This window comes from Rhea pennata, chromosome Z (assembly GCF_028389875.1).
Source record: "Rhea pennata isolate bPtePen1 chromosome Z, bPtePen1.pri, whole genome shotgun sequence".
Lineage (NCBI taxonomy): Eukaryota > Metazoa > Chordata > Aves > Rheiformes > Rheidae > Rhea > Rhea pennata.
In genome coordinates, this window is record NC_084702.1 from 61,723,636 (window position 1) to 61,742,887 (window position 19,252).

General features: G+C 41.7%; 1 protein-coding gene across 1 annotated transcript in view; it reads right to left on the reverse strand.

Annotated features, from left to right (window-relative positions):
• Positions 1-10,812: 10,812 nt before the first annotated feature.
• The window catches only part of RAB3C (RAB3C, member RAS oncogene family), a 125,647-nt gene continuing 117,207 nt past the window's right edge, over positions 10,813-19,252 (reverse strand). The window contains exon 5 of the mRNA XM_062599784.1: positions 10,813-11,266. Coding sequence (XP_062455768.1) covers positions 11,079-11,266 — 188 coding nt within the window. The 3' untranslated portion in view covers positions 10,813-11,078. The remainder of the gene's footprint in view (positions 11,267-19,252) is intronic.

Genomic DNA, 19,252 nt, shown 5'->3' on the forward strand with positions numbered 1-19,252 from the left:
TAAAATGGAGGAAGGGATTGGATCAGTCCTAATTTACTAATTTTACTCCTACTCCTGGAGAGCATTTTTTTTTAATGCCAAGATTTTGTGCATCTGTCCCAGACCTATACTCCTCCTTCCCCTCCCCTGCCCTTTCCCCAGACCTTCTTTAGCATTATGAGATGAAACCATTAGCTGAGCTGTGCGAGTCCACACTGTTTGTGATGGACCACCACCTGTCTGGAAAGCACAAGCAAATTCAGTGTACAGCAACCTCACGGCTGGAACATAAGGGGTGGCTAAAGGGTGGCTCAAGACAAATAGAGAATCAGGAAAGAGCAGCTGCCCACAAGATCATAGTTTCCGTTGCTCACACTTGGATGCAGCTTTGCTGAGCTTGCTGAGGTATCTGTGGTCATCAAAACCATGCAGGCCCAGCTGCCTTTTTCTGCTGTGGCTTGACTCTTGTAATCATGCACACATGCAGTATGTTGCTCTTTATTTGCATGTAGTATTTGTCCATACCTTTCCTGGCACCATGAATAGCTCTTTTGGTTATTTGATCTGTACTTCATTTTCAAAAACAACAGTCACTTCCCAGAATCCAAGCACAAAAAGGTCACAATTTCTCCTTTGGATTTAAGCAGTCAAAGGGAGGAAAGCCACCTATTTGTCTAGTGGTGAGGCATCTGACTCCGACAAAGTGACAGAAATGAGTTTGCCACATCAGGCTGTTAGTGAGTTCAGTGCAGAGGGAAGTTCTGCTGCCAGTGAGTCTCCAAAATGTAGTTCTGTGATTTCTGCATTTCATTTTGGTAACAGTTAGCAGGCACCTTCAGCACTGAGTTAGCGGTTTCTGCATTATGGGATGGTGTCTGAGGGGGCTACCTTAGCAAAGATTGATAATGCAGAGAATGTTTAGCTGGTTTAGCTGCCTTTCTAGCTCCCTCTGAAATGTAATAACAAAACCATATCTGCTAATACAATTGGAAAGCTCTCTACTGTTGTATTTTGGGAAAGTGATTGGTGGAAGAAAAATTGGGACCAAATTCAGAAAGGGAGTTAGGAACTCAGCTTGCAGGTTGGAAGTCTCATCCCAAAGGCAGGTGCTTATGTTCCCTAAAACCCGAGGTGTGGGAGGCACCTGAGAAGAGAGCTGAGAGCAGCCAGCTTGCTGGCTAGAGGCACAGAAAGGAAGGATGTGTCTGAAATCCTGCATATGCCCTGAGTCTTGGTACCATCCTGCAGGCTTGAGATGGCCACCTGAGGAACTGATAAGTGAAGTGAAGACTCTCTAATAGACAACTATTTTTCTTTTAAAAGATGCATGGGGACAGGAGACCTCTTGTGCATTGTCCAACCAGTGGGTATTTGAATCTGCAGCTCTGGAGAAGGCTGTAGCCAGGCTGGAGCAGGGCCAGGGCAGCCCCTTCCCTGTGCTGTGAAGTGGAGGTGAGCATCATCACTACGGGAGCGAAGGAAGAGAGTTAAATAAGTACCTCCATCCTTGCAGATTACCTGTGTTCCCTGTTCCCTGAGAGGCGACAGGAGTTGTGCAACCGGCTTGTCAGTACCATTAGTGCAGATGCTTATACCCTGCATGGACACAAAGCACATTTGTTGTGTGCTGCTTCAGTTATACAGCAAAATGTTAGTGTTTTGCTGTTTTGCCAGATGGCATGTGGCTGGTTATGTGTCTTCATCCAGGGAAGATGCCAGATAACTCTTTCTCTTGTTAATTACTAAGCAGATAAACCGTAATTTGAAATGGGCTTTATTTTCTGCACCATTTTTGATGTTGTTCCCCAGTGGAAATGGAAAGGATGGCCTGAAGGAAAATTCCACCTCAGACACCCACCAGATGTTGCCTGAGCTAATTGCTCCCTTCCTGTTCCCAGGGCAATGTTGGTCCAGGGTGTGCGGAGCAGCACAAGCTGCTGCACGCTCCCGCTGGGGAGAGGTGCTGCATTGCCGGCCTCCGATAACGCCTGTGCAGCATGTTGTGCAGTACTGGGGCCAGAGGCTGGGCCTTTGCTTGCTTGTTGAATATTAGAGATAACAGGAACAGTGCAGACCTGCTGTAGCCAGCTTTCCTCTTAGAGTACATCTTCATGAAAGAAAAGCAGGGCAGAGTTTTAAAAACTGACTGCCCGAAGTTACTTTCCCCCAACCTTGTTTAATCATTAAAGCTTTAAGAGACTGGCTGGAAGCAGCCATCCTGTGTGGCATCCCCAAATGACTCTAAAGCTATTTATAGACTTATTTTATAACCACAAGCAGTGGTTTAAAACAAGTGCATAAACACTTCCTGGGGCCTCAGAAAACCCAGCACAGGCTGCAGAACGAGGTGACTCTGGTATGAGCGTACTTAGGTCCACGTCCTGCCAGGGCGCAGCGGGCTCACAGCACCGCCTCATTACGTCTGTGTGTCCTGCTGAGCCTGTGGCGTGTTTGCATATGGGGAAAAGGAGATCTCTCCTCAGGAGAGCATATTCCTGCTTTGAGTACCCTTCCCCAGGGTCGCTGTTACCAAGGAAGAACAGCGTAGCCCTACAACTCCTAACTCTCCAAGAAGATGGCTCTTATTCCCCTAATGACAGGGTTCTGCAGTGAGTTTTGGCTCGTCTACACTTCTTTTTCCCCATCATTGGAAAGGTCTCTAGTGCAGTTTTTCTTCTCCTGCACCGGCTGCAGAGCTGCCTGAGCTCTCACCTGGGGTCGGTTGGCCATTTGACTGGGGCACCCCGTGCCACCTCCAGCTTCTAGAGCCTGGACAGACCCCAGGCGCTCTGGGGCTGGGCACTAAGCAGACCATCTGCCTAGCCCACCACGGATGATAGGACCTCAGTCCAGCTTCCTGTCTCCTGTGCTTACCACTGATGATTTGAGTTCACTGTGGCTAAAACAGCCTTTCCTAAAGTTCACCAGGTAAGCTGTGAATCCATTGGTTTGTAGTTTAGCTCTTTGGGAGCTTGCATAGGTGCAAACACATATATGCACACATATAACATGTCATTAGATTTCTGAAAACACCCTTGTTTTTCACTTTACAACTCAAGAATTGCACAGATCTATAAAAATATAACTAATCCTTCCTGCACTTACTGATGTTAGTTCTCTGACTAACCTGCAGCAGCTTTTCAGTCATGTGTGAGCCCACAGTTTGTCCTTCTTGATTTTGGTGGATGGCCTTGCTAAATAATCCAGCCCCTCTTCACTGTGAAATCACACCCATTTACCCTTCCTTACTCAGTCATAAATCTTTTGTGTAACACTTATCTCCTCTTTCCAATATCTTTGCTGACATCTTTTGCTTTGGCAGTTGGCAACTTTCCAAACTCTGGCCCCAGGCTTCTGTCTGGAAATAAAATAAAATGGGTTCTCTTGAGCAAGAAGTGCCTGTCACTGAAACAGTTTTTTTCCTAGTAGATCACTGTACCATCTACCCATCTCCGGTCTTCTCTAGTCTAGTTCCACGTGTTAAAAGACCTGACATACTCAAAAATACAGCAATTCCCTAATTACAAGGCACCAATCAGAATTCAGTCTGATAGAAGAGCTAGAGAACTTGATCAAAACATAATGGAACAGTGAGGGGGGAACATGAGCTAAAGGAGTTTGCTAGCAGACTCCTGGAAGCTGTAGGCTTGAGAGTAGGAGCTGATGGGACACAGGGGATGGTGTTTGACCTGCTCAACAGGTAAGTGCAAGAACAGGACTTATGTGGAGGGAAGGTAAAAAAAAGAATCATAGTAGGGCTCAGGCAAGTAGAAAGATGCATGTGTGTGTCTAGAAAAAAGCAATTCCTGGACAGTGATATACCACAATGTGCATGAAATACCACCCCCACAATTAAGATGGATCACGTAGCCTAAGCTTATCTGGCCAAATACTAGCAGCTTCCAAGCAGGTGTTGGTTAACAGTTTACATAGTGAAAAGCAAAAAGAAAAGCCTTCACTTCATGCAAAGGGCCAGCATGCAGGCTGTCCCAACGCTGTTGTGCACAGACTCCTCAGCCTGAGCACTGTGTGGACCGGGATGTCGTGCTGTGACAAGCACAGTGCAGTACCGTGAAGGTCCAGATAGTGCAGGTAGCTTTCAGGCAAAAGTACCCAGGCACAGGAGCAAACCTTCTCCTTTTTACCTCTCCAGTTTTACAATTTTGTAAGAGCTTCTGAGGTTACCTTTACAGCGCTGCCGCATAGCAACAAAACCTTTCATCAATTTGCATAGTGAAATGAATTTGCTAAGTTAGCACAGTGTCCCATGGTGGCCTGGTTCTGCACTTTTGGTACGCAAATGCCCAGTTTTCCTCCTACACAATCCTAGAGCAAAATGTCCAACAAATTCTGTAGGATGAAGACAGAACTAATACCTATCAATGGTAGTGAAGTAGAGTCCTGAAATGAACTGTTATAGATGTGGTACTATTGTCCATTATTTTGTCAAAAATGAAGTAATTTTCTCACAGTTTTTTGTTATGAAAAGAAAAAAAAACAGAGGGAGAAGGGTAAGACTGTGTCACAACTGCAAAATTCATGAATATAGTCTCTTGAATATTTATTGTAACCGCAAAAGAAAAAAAAACGCCAACAAAAAATAAACAAACAAAAAGCACTTGGTATACAGAAGTCACATACAAACAGAGTATCGAATGGAATACACAGTCTCTACTTCCACATAGAATTAAAACTCTGCACGTGGATAAAACTTGCACTTCACGTTCAGACAAGAGCTCCCATGGATGTATGCAGAAGATTCACAACATTTGTTACCCAGCAGCATTTTAAACTAACATATTTTTTAGAACTACAGTCACTATATTGCAGGAATAGCTGGGGGAGGAGGGATGGATTGAGACTCACCCCCTCACAAATATATTCTAAGCAAGTACTTCAACTTTTCCTCAAGAAATATTCAGCAAGTAAGTTAGCTTGAGGGAGCCAAAACAGCTACGTATTTTCAAGGTAAGCATTTGTTTTTGTTTATGTAATCACATGTCTATGAAGAATAATAAAAATACCAGGTAAAATAATCTGCCAGCCCTTGAACAATTAGGTCACTTAGCAGTAAAAAATCTAGGTAATGCATCCTCAGTCCTTGGCAGCCTGTATATCTCTATTTAAGTTGTGCCTCATATTATGACTGTTATTTTGTCCACTGCTCAGCTGCAAAGACATCCAGATTTTTCTTTTTTTCATTAAGCAATCCTAAATCTCTCAAAATACATTTTAATTTCACTCTGTTCTATTAAATTTTGCAGATGGTTTCACGGCATCATGATATAGAAAAAAAGAAGCATTTTAAGAGCTGCTCAGGCCATAGCAAGTACTGTTGTATTCTCTTTAATGCAATCTCACTTTTTCGCCTGATCAGAGAAATTATTTGATGATATAGCAAAGGAAACTATGCTACTGGTTTCCAGCCAGGAGGCCTTTAATTAACCTGATCAGATTAATTTAAAAAAAAAAAAAAAAGAAAAAAAGAAAGAAAACCTAAGTCAACCTTGTACACTGTCACAAAAAATGTATCAGATCAAACTCAAAATCTATTATTTAGGCACCTTTTAGCATGGTACTAATGAAAACAATTTGTTACGAAAATTTTTCAGCAAAACCAGTTACTCCCTTGGCCCAGATTCAGTGGCATGTCTCCATTTAGAAAATTCCCAGAGCACATGGCTTGTTCCTTTGAAACCAGAGATGCAGCAAGAATTAGCAGAATTAGCTGCTTCTCTGCAGAGTCCCTAGGCACAGCTGGGAACCACTGGCAGTCCAGAGAGTCAACGTTTAAAGTCACAAATGTAGTTGAGGGTTTTGTTGAACAGAGACAGGCTTACTCACATGCTTGAAGAATTATTAGAAGTACGCAAGGTTAACGGGAAAGGAGAAAGAAATGCTTGCATGCCTCCCTTCATTTCAGGGTTGGATTCTGGGCTGTGTTTTGTTCCCATTTGTACTGCAGCTTCACTGCTAGCAAACAGTGGGGTTACTCAACACTGAGAGCTGGGAAACAACTGAGTCAAGAGTCTGGGTCAGTATTTTTAGGAATATATCTTCCACTTTTAGGATCCAAAGAAAGTTAAGAAACTTATCAGATAGAGGAGATATTGATTAAGGTCACCATCCACTGTGCTGGACCATTTTGACTGTGACCTCCAAACTGTTCCCAAAAATGTGAACTCAAGGCATGCACTGAAGCTTGCCAAGTCATCTGCAAGTATGGCTATTCATATTTAACATTTCAGGTATTATGTCTTAACTATATCAGATTAAGGAAAACATGTTCACATGATATTATGCATTACAGACAGAGAGCATATAACCATTTCTTTTAGGAGTAAATAACTCTGTAAGTGCTGAGTGTCAGGAGGGTTCCTTTAATGCTTCTGGAGAACATGCTTTAAAAATCTATGCAGATAGGACAGAAATGGCTACAAGTATCTTCTGGTTGAAAGCACTGCCCCACTACTGTCGATATACCATTATCATTTTCGAAAAGGACACTCACAATTCTAAAAGTAAAATTGACATGCACTTGCAGTAAACATACAGGTAACTTTTACCATTGTCTCACATATGAAAAATAGTTTAAATGACTTAGGAATAGAGTATTCTTACAATACACTGGTAAAGCATTTACTATATAAATTTTACTACAAGACACATACAGCTACTAGAAAACTTTTAAGCCACACAGGCATCATCAACAGCTTATCACACATACATGACACTTCTCCCTTTCACACAAGTTTATATACACTGAGTAAGTCATTAAATATTGCACTTATTGGCCCATGATCCCTCAGTTTTGAGGTATTCAAAAAATAGAAAACATATCTATTTTTATAACATATTTTCATGCAACATTTAAGACATTTCAGCTCCACAAACACTAGTATATAAGCTACACATTCTCACAGTCCAACTGAACCACGACATATCTGACATTATTGACAAAATATTAAAAGAATTACAACACAAACAGATTTCATTTAACACCAGTTGCAGGTACATGTCAGGATTACTCAAGGAACTTTATTACCAAAATACTAAACAATCCCTAGCTTTTATTTCTACTTGTTACTCATGATCCTGATGTTACGGGAAGATTAGGATTTATGCTTCCCTCCCAAAATCGAGGTACCTTGTACTATAAATGACATGCCAGTTATGCCTGCTGGAACTGTGGATGATAATAATCCTACAGTCTGCAAATTTAACCCAGTTGCTTTCTAGTGCTAATGAGACTTTCTGGTTAAATTCCACTATGGTATTTAGGGAAGGCTTCACTGAGCATGAACAAGTAGCAGTGAGAACTGAATGAATCTCAGACATACTGCTGTATATGCATACTATACAGATGTAGTTGCAATTTCTGCTTAAATGAGCATCCATGTATAAAAAAGGTTTAAAAGGGAAGAAAAAGTGGAAAAAAGCTTAAATAACAAGGATGAAATACATTTCCCAACTCATTTAATAAAAAAAAAAAACTGTCAAAAAAAATTCAAATTTTGAAACTGAGTTGCCTCTTGAATTGAGACCTTACGAATGAAGAGCCTTGGAGAATTTGGAGTCAAACTGCACTGAAGAGACTATGTGTACAGAATAAACAGTGCAAATCAACAAAATTCACGTTGTCTGTTGGCGTAAGTGAAGGTACTTTACACCCCCTGAAGGTATGCCTACGAAGATCTACATCCTCATGGTTTTATGCCACAACATCTGAACGAGTCATGCTAAAGAGGAATTTGGCTTGTCTGCTGTATGTCTGCCTATGAAACAGGCCAAGGAGGAAGCTGTCCTAACAGCAGAACAGTTACTTAGTCGATGCTCTTAAAAATGCCAGCAACAAAACCGATCTCTCACAAATGAATGCAGTAAAGAGTAGTTTGGGGGGAGATTGTTTTTTCTGGAGTTTTTGGGGGTCTCTTTTGAAATGCAAGTGCAGCATCATTTGTCTGCTCTTGAAAAAGCAAAGCTATCATCATCAGATACAGAATTTGTACCATCACTTTTTTCCTAAAAAAAGACAATTGAACTCAAAGCATTCTCAAAGTTAGGATCAAATTCCAGCAGACTTTGTGCACCATAAAATAGCACTTCATTCCTAAAATAAAGAAGGTGCAGGCAGTACAGCTGGATATACAGAGCTGGGAAGACTGGGAAGAAAACCTAATTTTTCAGACTGATGCTCTAGAAAGGCCACATAGATGTAGTTGCTCAGGTAGTTTCTCTATGCATACGTTAAGGATAAGCACAAAGGACAGTCCCAGGTAACAGTCACGTACACAGCAGTTCAGAGAGTATTTTTAGGCTAGCTCGTATGTATTTCAAACATCAAACAAACAGGTCTAAATAATCAAACCAACAATAAAGAACTGGTAGAACAACATGTTAATTGTGCTGTAAGGACCAGGATGTTTGTGTACACGAACTCCTACCAGAATTGCCAGCGTGCACGCGCAGCTTCAGCTCTGCAGGGCTTGCTGCCTGGTGGTGGTGGCCTGGCAGCACTGCCGGCGCCCGCTCGGCCGCGCGCCCCAGCGCTCCCCGGGAATTTACTCTGCACTAGCCGGATCATGCAACAAGCAAGACACTGTCAGAGCACGACAAGGCTGCTGTACTAGCCATGCACCGGATTAGCCTGCCACTATTAGTATTTATTTGTCTAGTCTGTAACTCAGAAAATGGGTTGAACGGTATTAGTTCAGCTGGTGCTATGGAGCTCAGGACCCTCCGCCAAGAGGTGTCTTGTTTCTCAGAAATTTGACATGCTCTATGTCTCACCTGCTGTATGCTGAAGCATTTACCTGTGGCTGGCTCCCATGATACTTGGTCCTATTTCTGTGCTGACAGTGACAATAAATTAGTGCAAAGCGTACTGGGTTTTATGATGCGAGTGCTTTTCCACCAGGAATTGTGATGAGGCTGAAAATAGTTTTGAATATTTCATCTCAGGTAGTCAATTTAATGATCCAGCCCTCTTGTATCACTAAAATATGTCTTTCGCTAGTCTGGAACTTGCTCTTGACAGAACTGTGCCACAGCTGTGGTTAGATCAGAGATCTTGCCAAATCCTGCTTCTGTCTTCTCCAATGACCAGCTTATAGTCACTGGTCATTTGATATGTGTGACTGCATGTTTAAATCTTGACCTTAATGAGGTTGGGATGGGATTTCTGAATCCCATTCAGTTCAGTTCTGTTTCATTTAAGAAAATTGCTGTTCTATCAATCACAGGAGTCAGTAGGAACAGAATTAGACTGACACAGACTGCTTTTGGAAATCTCACCCTATCAAACAGGACAAGACATAATTTAAAGTAGAACTGAACATCCCAATCCTGCTAGTTCCCCCAGAATTTACGCTAAAGTTTTAGAATGTTTGGAGAAGCGACAGTAAATTACTTCCAACAAGACTTTGGGTTTTGCGTTCCTCTACAACAGCCAGGTTCCAGCTGAGAAACGAAAGGAATACTGAGGTCATGATGCTTCTTGTCTACATCTGAACAAAATTTATAGCAAAAAACTCAGGACTGCTGTGAAACATGTGGCTGCAAAAGCCAACCTATTCAACCTATTCAACCTGTCTTCTTCTTCTTTTTTTTTTTTTTTTTTTTTTTTCTTTTTCCTGTTGCAGACAGTTTGAGAAATGTCAACCTAGTCCTAAAGCCAGTCTAATAGGAACAATAACACAGTTAATGCTCTCTCAATTATGCCATTTAGTTAAAAAATGTCACTGTGACCCAAATAAAGCAGTATACCACAGGGCACAGATGTAAGAAACTGCTGCTAATTACTAGAGTGAATACTTCTTAGCATTGTGACATATGACTATTTTTAACATTTTATTAAAGAAAGAGATTGTAGACTTTATTCGGCTGTCTTCACAACATTTTGCTGACTTTAAGATTTTATTCAGTCTAACTCCAGAATTGTTGATAATTATTTATTACTCCTAAAACTTTTTAAAACCTTGTGAATTTCTGATTGTCGTGTCAAAAAAAATTATCCTCAGCAAAGTAAAAATGAGGTCAAATTCTAACTCACTGACATCAGTAGCATCTCTATGATGGGCCTGAGGTGAAATATGGGATCTTTACAGTCAGTATAGTGATGGTTCTCAGTGAATGAATGGAAGATGAAATTCCTGAAAGCTTAAATATGTATATTTGACAGCAACACAACATAGTTTTGGGCTATGAATTACCAAGCATATCGGATTTGGCTTTGTCAGGGGTAATAGCAGAACTTTATATTCATTATCTAATGCTGGTAGAATTGAAAAGAGCTAGGCAGCCCTCTGCTGGGGCAGGTCTTGGGAGGTTCTCTCTTATGATGGATTCAGGAATTAAGTCCCAGTTTATAAGGCATGCAGTTTCCAAGAAAATGTAAATATAGTAGCTATTTAAACAGGACGAAGTACATAATATCTCTGAGGATCTGGACTGAATACCCATACTTTGCTGAAAACTCACAGGAGTACTCTTTGCTATAAATCTAGGGGGTTTGGGTCCAGGAAGGCTGGAGGTTTGTCCTTCCTAACTCCTGCAATTTCCAAGCAGCCATGGTGTGTAACATAAGTGAGCCCAGATTTGCCAACGCATTATGCTCCAGAAAGTGTCCCCTGCACAAATGATCTGGACAGAATGAGTGATTAGCTCACTAAAGTAATATTTCTAAATTGATTTTCAGTCAGGAAAAAATATAAGTGGCTTCAGGAAGCTTATTCTGAAATACCTTGGCCACTACCCTAAGAATTCAAGCACATAATTTGAAACTGATGAAGCATGAATCAATTCTAGGCAAATGTGGTCTGAGGACATGGCACCAGCTGAAGTAAGTGTAATGTAAAACAACAGAAAGAAAAGAAAAACTAATAGCCATCGTGCATGCAAAAGGCAGATGCTAGAAAAGGATCATCCTCACAAACTAATAATAACATCTCCATACACATACTTGGCCAGCTGCTGATGTAAAATAAAAGACTTTTCTCCCAAATAAATTAATAGGACAGTATAAATAAAGGCATATAGACCATTCATAAATACTCTGTTGGCAACAGAACAGACGGGAGCTGCCTTTGCTGAGGGCTGCACTAACAGCCACAGTTGGGTTGCTGTGGAGGCGGGGTGTCCTTTAGCCGTGTGTTCTGCTTGCCCGCAGTGATGGTGGGATCTGTCTCCAAACTTTCCGACATTTTGTCACAGATGATATCCACAAGTCGCTCAAATGTCTGCTTGACGTTAATGTTGTCCTTGGCACTCGTTTCAAAAAATTCAAAACCTAATAAAATAAACAACACATTGGTTTGATACATATTCCAGTATCTCCAATAAATACAGACCTTTCCCGGGTCTGTACTCCTGACACGCAGAAGGTAAACACGTAAGAGCACACAAGATACTACAATCATACTGCAAGAGCAGTTAAATTTGTAAAGCAATCAGAGAAACTACATTAGAGTCATTTGCTTTATACTAAGCCAGCTAAAATCATGATTGGTCCCAAAACATTCTCTTTAGCATATTCTACTGTAAAATGGTTTCATCTTAAAATTGACACCAGTTTGAGAGTACTATTGTGTTTGAAATGCCCTGTATGTCCAGCCACTGTGAAGGGACAATTTACTGTTTTCCATCTCTCTTACATTCCGCTGATCATTATTGTGCTGGAAACAGCCGTTTCCTTAGTGTCATTAGCCTCGTGCCAAAATAGAAAATTGCATCTGGAAATAACCAGGTAAGAAAAGCAAACAAGATAAGGGAAGATTTCTGCAATGTGATATCGACTTAGAATAGAGGAAAATCTGTTGGAACAACGGCACACCCCCAAGCCAAAATAATACCCAAATAAATAAATAAGCAAACGTGTGTGTTTTTTTTCTCTTTAGTTGATTTATACAGAAGGACCTTTGGATTTACCCAAGCCCATTGTACTGCCCCAGAGCCTATCTTCAACCCAGACGGGACACTGGAAGCCTGCAGGCAGCAGAGCCAGCTTTCCTAAGCCCCGATTTGTCCCTTGTGTCTCGCATCTCCCGCAGCTGCCGGAGCCAGGCAGGCGGCCTGCAGCCCACCCGCTCGCTGCCAGGGCTTCCCTGTTCTCGCTTCCTTTGCACCTTCTTCGTCCTTTCCTGTTCGTTTGGTTTTCAAGTCTTATCCCACAGTTACCACATTGCTCTCACCAGGGGGTTCCTGGGTAATTTAAGACCTTCTGGTGATCCTGTCTTTCCAGTGCCTAAGGGTTCAATATTAAGACAGTTTACAAAACATCTAATCCACTGGTAATCCAACAGAAGTGGCTGAGCATTTGCAGAACTATTTTGATTCTCTCTGTATAACAATGTACAACTACCACAGCATTTTGTTATGAGGAAAATCCCAGTCAGAAAATACCAGTCACTTTAAACTCCTGGCAGAAGGACAGGGGTTTTTTGTTTGTTTATTTGTCTGTTTTTTCGCACACAGTGTGTGATTTCTAGTGAATGGGCTAATCTTTTATTTCAAAAGGCCACCTGAAAATTAAATGCAACTTATGTAACACTATGCATTCAGTATGCCCTCTAAACAAGACAAAATACGCACATTTAATCCACTAACTGCTTAGCAAAGAGCTTTTGCATGTTTGAATATTAGTGTAGATTTACAGTAGATAATTGTATTTAGCTTGACATGATATCACAGCATGTGCTAATAACCAGTACAAAAACTTACTTCTCTGTTCTGAATATTCCTAATATTTTTGATTTACATAAAGTGCCTTGTGCTGAAATGTCACAAACTGCTAAAATGCTTAAATGCACAGGAGCAAACTACAAACCAAAGTTAGTATTTCAAGTAGTTTAGATAAACTCTTAGAGATACAAATTTTGTAAAGGGATTTATTCATGAAACTTCCACTAATGTTGGTGCGAGGTTAACCCTCCATATACTGACTTGAAAACTTTTCCTTTCTACATGTGTCTGGAAAGCAGGAAAAACATCTAATAAAAGAGCATACAGAAATCATATATTGAGAGATGGCTTAAATTTGTATTTCAAACCAACTGCTTGTTTTAGTTTAGCAGAATTTACACATTCCCTTCTTCATTTTAAAATAGAAGGAGAAAGTGGAAAGAAGGTGTAGCCCCACTTGCTGGTGGTTTTCGGGGTTCCTGTGGAGCTTCATGCCGGAGATGACTGCTCAGACGTGTTGGGGAGCACCTGGGGGAAAGGAGGGCCTTGGCCTTCGCAGCGCTATGTGCTGGAGCTCGACTGCGGCTCTGCAGCGTAGTGGTGCAGCCAGAGCCTTCCATAGCTGTTGGCATCTGCTCAGCAGGAACTGGAGGAGAGTGGCCACTCCAAAGAGGCTAATTTGGTTAGATTTGACTTCAGGATAAGTCTACACTGCAATCCAAAAGAGTGACTGCAGGTCAATATCTAATTTAGACTTTGGAAGCAGTGTGAGCTGCAGCAGTCAGGCTGTCCTCACCCCTCTGGGAAGGTACTGGGCAGCCGTCTGCTTGCGTAAGCTGAAGCCAGACCATTTGGATTGCAGAGAAGATACAACTTCAGTTAGATGGTGCAAAATCAGGAGTCACTCCCTTGTCTGTTGGGAACATCGCTCTGTATTTACTGTACAAGCAAGTCACAACTGTGACAGAACATCATTACTCTCCAGATAACAGCTTTCTAGCCTGACCATAGTCCAGTAACATCACCACCCATGATCCCATTGGTAATAAGAAGCACTAATTCCTTGTTCCCATTCCATATGTGAGCTCTTTTCCTTCTCAAATAAACAAACAGAGATGAAAGCTGATTATGAAATCAAAGGCCCACTGCCTTGAAATCTGCCTAACAGAACAAGGATGTGTCTCTGGTAAATATTGCCTTCTCTGCCAGCTTTAACACCTTGCAAGCAGAAGTGTCTGAGTAGTAGTGATCTGATGTGTGGAAAAGCAATAGCATAAGCACTACTCCCTCACTGCTTAGGGCAATGGAGACAGAATGAGGAGAAGGAGAAAGATGCAAACAAGACTGGAAGGTAGAAGGGCTAAGGGGCAACAAGGGACTGGAGTGAAGTTCAGGACTGGAACACCAAAGCTTGGAAAAAAATAGAAGGAAGAAGAATAAATCTAAAAGATATTTCTGACAGGAGCAGGTTTTACAGATAGGAAGACAGAATAACTGGCACAGGAACAACATAATGAATGGTAGGGGTAAGAAAGGCAGATAAGATGTCTGAACTGAGAAAAGCAGAAGGTGAAAGGACTCACCAGGAAGACAGCAGGCAGATGTCAGGAAAGAATCTAATACAGATGGGAGCAAGAAAACAGATCCTATGGCACATTAAGGAGGTACTGCATAAGAACATTATGAAAACTAAGAAGCTTGCACTTTACCAGCAAAACAGAGGCTTATAGAATTCAAGCAAAAAAACATATTTATTCAAATAAAATAAAAATAGTACAGCTGTGTCAGAATCTATGGAATTTGTGTGTAATTTTGATATAAGAAGGAAATTGTAATCACAGTAGTGATGTAGCTGCGTATCAAGTTGTGCCTGTGTATATACCACGTCCACCGAGTCATTAATTCCCTGGGTGGTCCAGGAACCCTCCCAGATAGTCCCTGCACAGGTGAAACAACGTGCTGGTTCGAGACAATGGACTGACCAGAGAGAAGACAACTGACTGAACCCCTTGCTGCCTTCCTGGGAAAGCATTTGAGTAATTCTTATAGGAGATCTCCACACTGGATTCTTCTGATAGTCCTGAGGATTCCCCTTGTGTACAGGTCAGCTGATAGGCACTATTTTATTTATATGACCAAATACATTGATTAATATCCTGACTGGAGAAGCTGAGCACTCCAGTATATTCCCCCAGGCCCTTCTGCACAGTTCCTGCTGGAGGACAGACTGAACTGTACTCAGAAAAGGTACTTTTAAATGGTCGGTAGAAACTGGTCCTGTAGATGCAGAAATGGTCCTACAGGACAGTCTCATGTACGTAATTACATCAGTTAAGAGTTGTTTTGTGACTAACTCTATCTGTGAATGCCTGTGCAACAGTTTCAAAGAGATAGGGTCCATACTTCCTAGAAGAGTGTCTGGTATAAGTACTTCAGTAGAAAAAGTAGAAAGATGTGCAGACTCCTGAATTCTGGTTGTTTTTTCACTTTGTTACAAATGTTTTATAGAGCTTTTTGCCAGTGACCTCTCCTCTCCTCCTGACTCATCTGGCAAATATTTTATTAATAGTGCTTAGACCCTGAGCTTCCAAAATGCCTGTGTATGAGGGCCTCAGACCTATGCCTTTTAATGCTTTCTTCAGGTTTTTTTCAGTGCTTGCTATTCACTGAAGGAAGATTTTCAATATGAGTATGAGACTGAAATGAGGTGAATCTCCTGCAGTTATCATGACAGCAGAGCTCAAAGAACACCTTGTTCCTACCATGACCTGTACTGCAGATGTGGACGAGACAGGGCAGAGCAGCTTACTGCACAGATATGACAAAGCCCAAGAGGCAAGTGGATAGATAAGGCAGAACAGAGCTGAAACTGAGAAAACTCAAGTTATCAAAGTATTGACTGAGCATGAACATTGTGTATGGAAGCTGCATCAGCCTGTTCTCATTCCTCTCTCCTTTTCGTGCTTCTTTCACTTTTCTTTCTAGTCTTTTTTTCACCTGTCTCTTTCCATATCTACCTTCACCCCTGTAGTGCTGATTCAAATCACAGCAGCTCTGGCTGGTCCTCCAGCATGGTGGTGCTGCTCACATGGTGAGCTACAGCAACAATCTCATGAGATGCCTTGGGACAGGGACCCCTCTCTCCCCTGTATCATTCACCTGCTGAGCCCATGTTCCACATACACTTTCATTCCTATTCAAGAGAAGAACTTCAGTCGCAGTTAGACTTAATTTTCTTCACAAGAATAAGTCAGATTTGGACATAATTCTTATTCTTTCCCTTACCTGGGGAATGAACTCCCCTTCTATCCCACAGCACCTTGAAGTGTGACATGTGAGGAGAAAAAATGGCCAAGGCCTTTCAGCATGTAGGAGATACAGATCAAGGCTCCAGAGCACAAGATAGTCCAGGCTTATGGAACTGATCCAAATGCTATTTTATCTTCTCTGCAACTCACAAGGAAAAAACAGTTTAGATAGCCACCCTGAAACAAATACCCTGAATTACCAACTTCATTCCCTCTCTGTCTTGCTCTTACGCTGGCTCTGCAGATGCTCCTTCATCAATGCTCATTATTACTTGTTTATGCCTGCTTTCAAAAAATAAGGAAGAAAAAAAGCAGGAGAGAGCGCCACATGCAAAGGGAAGAACATTCTGCACCCTCTCATCTTCCAAGAAAATGTGACATCAAAAGGATACAACTTTAACTAATACATTTTAAGAACAATTCCACAGTCAATACAGACAAGAGCTGATCAGGAACACCTTCTGGTTTCAGAGTGTTTGTCCACAACCAAGACAATTTTATTTATCTCCCCTGACTGTTATGCTGTATTTAACAGATGTCCACAAAGCTGTGTTCTCCCAGTAGCTATCTTTCCTTGAAGACAAGCTTGAACTGTGACTGTTAGTACTGCTCTTAACAGTGACCTGTTCAATCTGGTATTTTGAGGAGTAGAAGGAAACTGCAACATCAGATCAAGAAGCAGCTGCAGGAAGCTGTTCTCTTGCAGTGGTATATGAAAGGCAAAGATTAGGAAGCTGTGGGGATAGAATCATTTAATGATGTACCAGTACAAAAAGCAGTGGAGCAAATGGTGCCTATTTTCTTGTATTTGCATCCTGTGGTCAGCTGTGGAGTAGGCACTGACAGGCTCTTGTCTTCTTGCCTGTGGTGAATTCTCTAACATCTAATATGGTTTGTGTTCACATTGTAGGCTTTCTGTCACTCAAGGCAACCACAGCTCCTCTACTGAGCTGCCCACTTCCTCAGAACTTTTAATGTCTTTGAGACCTCTAGACATCTTGCAAAGAGAGCAAAAGATACAGGGACACATGGCAGGATTGCAAAGATCTTCTTTCCTAGGAAGCCAGACTGAAAATAGCCTGGAACCACTGTTTTTCTTGAGGACCTCCTGCACCTGCAGCCATGCTAGAAGATCTGGTTACAATGTGTTCTACTTTTCAGGCTGGCAGCTGTGCTGTCCAGAAGAGGCCAAGTGCTGGACAGTGTTGAGAAAAGTATTAAAGAACATTATGCCCCACACTAACAGGCAGAACTTTGCTGTTATTCTCTCAGCAGAGTGCAATGCTTTAGCATCATCCTAGGCAGAGCTACTATAATCACTATTAATAGAAATACTAAGATATTTATCCTTCCTTTAGGGTGGCCAAATTGAAAGAAAAGAAAGCTGAAGGGGGACTCTCAGTTACGACAGAGCACACAGATTTGAGGTGCAATTACTGGATACAGTCTAGTAAATGCCTTTTCCTCAGTTCTTCAGGACAGAAGTTGTCCATATAAATTCCAGTTGTACTGACTTTGATTGCAGCTTCCAGATACTTTATGAAATATTATTTCAGGAATACATTACATTTACAGCAAAGAAATCTTTTCTTGTTTATTTACAGGAGACGTTTGGCGAGCAAATAACTTGCTTCCCTTTGTCATTAAGTAACTTTCCTGTAATGCAGCTCAGAGTCCATGGAAGTAATGGACAATTCTCTCTCCTAAAAAACATCCTGCGGACAGGTGTTTTTGAGCTTTTAATCACTCTGCCAATACTCTGTGTCTGTTATGACTAAAGCAAAGATTTTGTGTTTGCCAGTGCTGTCAGTCTGGCTCCTTCCTCTGACAGTAACATTTGCCTTTTTACATAAGCTAAAAAATGGCAAAGGGTGGAAATATGAAAAAGGCCTGCTTCTGCACAATCCAATTATTTTCACTTTTAATGCAAAGTTGAATGTAGCCATATGCCAGCGTTCTTGAAGCTGCTGGTGATCCTGCCTTCCTCATGAAGGCCTTCAGCCAGCACGGAGGCAGTGCAGAACTCTGTGTCCTACTGAGCTGTGAGATGAGGTGCCAAGTCCCACTTAATTCTGGATTTAGATATCAAAATTACAGCCCTAAAAATGCCTCTTTGGTTGCTACCTAAACTCACAGATGTCACTATCGCTAGTGTTTACAGTGCTCGTGCCCCAAGGACCTACAGACAAGTCATCACTGAATCCTGTTTCTCTCTGGTGGGTCCTCGGTACTGTTATTATGTGCATGCCCGAGCCAATAATAAAATGAAAATAAAATAAAATAAGCAAGGCTTCCTGATTTTGGTTTGAAGTGAGAAATTTTCTTATTGCTTTTGGTAGGACTGATTTTCAAAGCACTGAGAATCAGGAGAAGGAAAGAAAGAAAGAAAAAGACAAAAAAAAAAAAAAAAAAAAAAAAGGACTTCCAAGGAAGAAATGGTCCAAAGAAAGTGAGAAGAGACAAGGCAGAGGAGAAGAAACCCTCCTCAAAACAAAACCCATGAAAAATGATATGTGCGTTAAAAACTGAGGGATAAAGTGACCACCTTTGTGAGTGACAAGCTGTGGAGGCACACTGAAGGTCAGGACGTTACTGAGGCCAGAGCACCTACTGCGCCCAGCCCTCCAAGGCACCCAGAACCCAGTGCAGAGGTTGACTTCTGCCTCCCCTTGCTCAGGGGGATGTCAGGGCTCTCCCAGAAAGGGCCCATTTTGGTTTGTTTTCTGACGCCAATTGATGGCTGCTGGGAAAGACAGTGTGTGCCAGGATACATTTACAACGCAAGTGAATGTGACTTCAGGCATGCTCAAAAGCAGTTTTCTGGGTGCTTGCAGAAATTTCCTACTGCATGTATAAGACAGGTCAGCCACGAGGTGACCCAGGGCTGCAGAGTGCATGAAATGTGGAGGCACAGCAAATCTAGGGGGAGGTGCACGGTGCTGCCCTGAAAATTGCTAGACAATAAATAAAGCCAGAGATGGATTTCAGTGGGATGTCACACTAGATGTGACAGCAACATTAGAGGCCTGGGTCTTAAAGTTATAATGTACCTTGTTATGACAGAACTTGCAATTGGAAACTAATAAATATTTACGTTTTTCAGCATATGTGTAGAAAATCTGAGTTGTAAAGAAGCACATGAGCAACCAAAAGCAAAAACACAAATAAAATTATGCACATAGTTTTCAGGCATAATAATAGCAAAATGGCGTAAGTAAATTGGGAAACTGTGTATTAAATTACATACGCAACTGCCCATGCGCCTGTGCAGTTACTCACTGTCTACT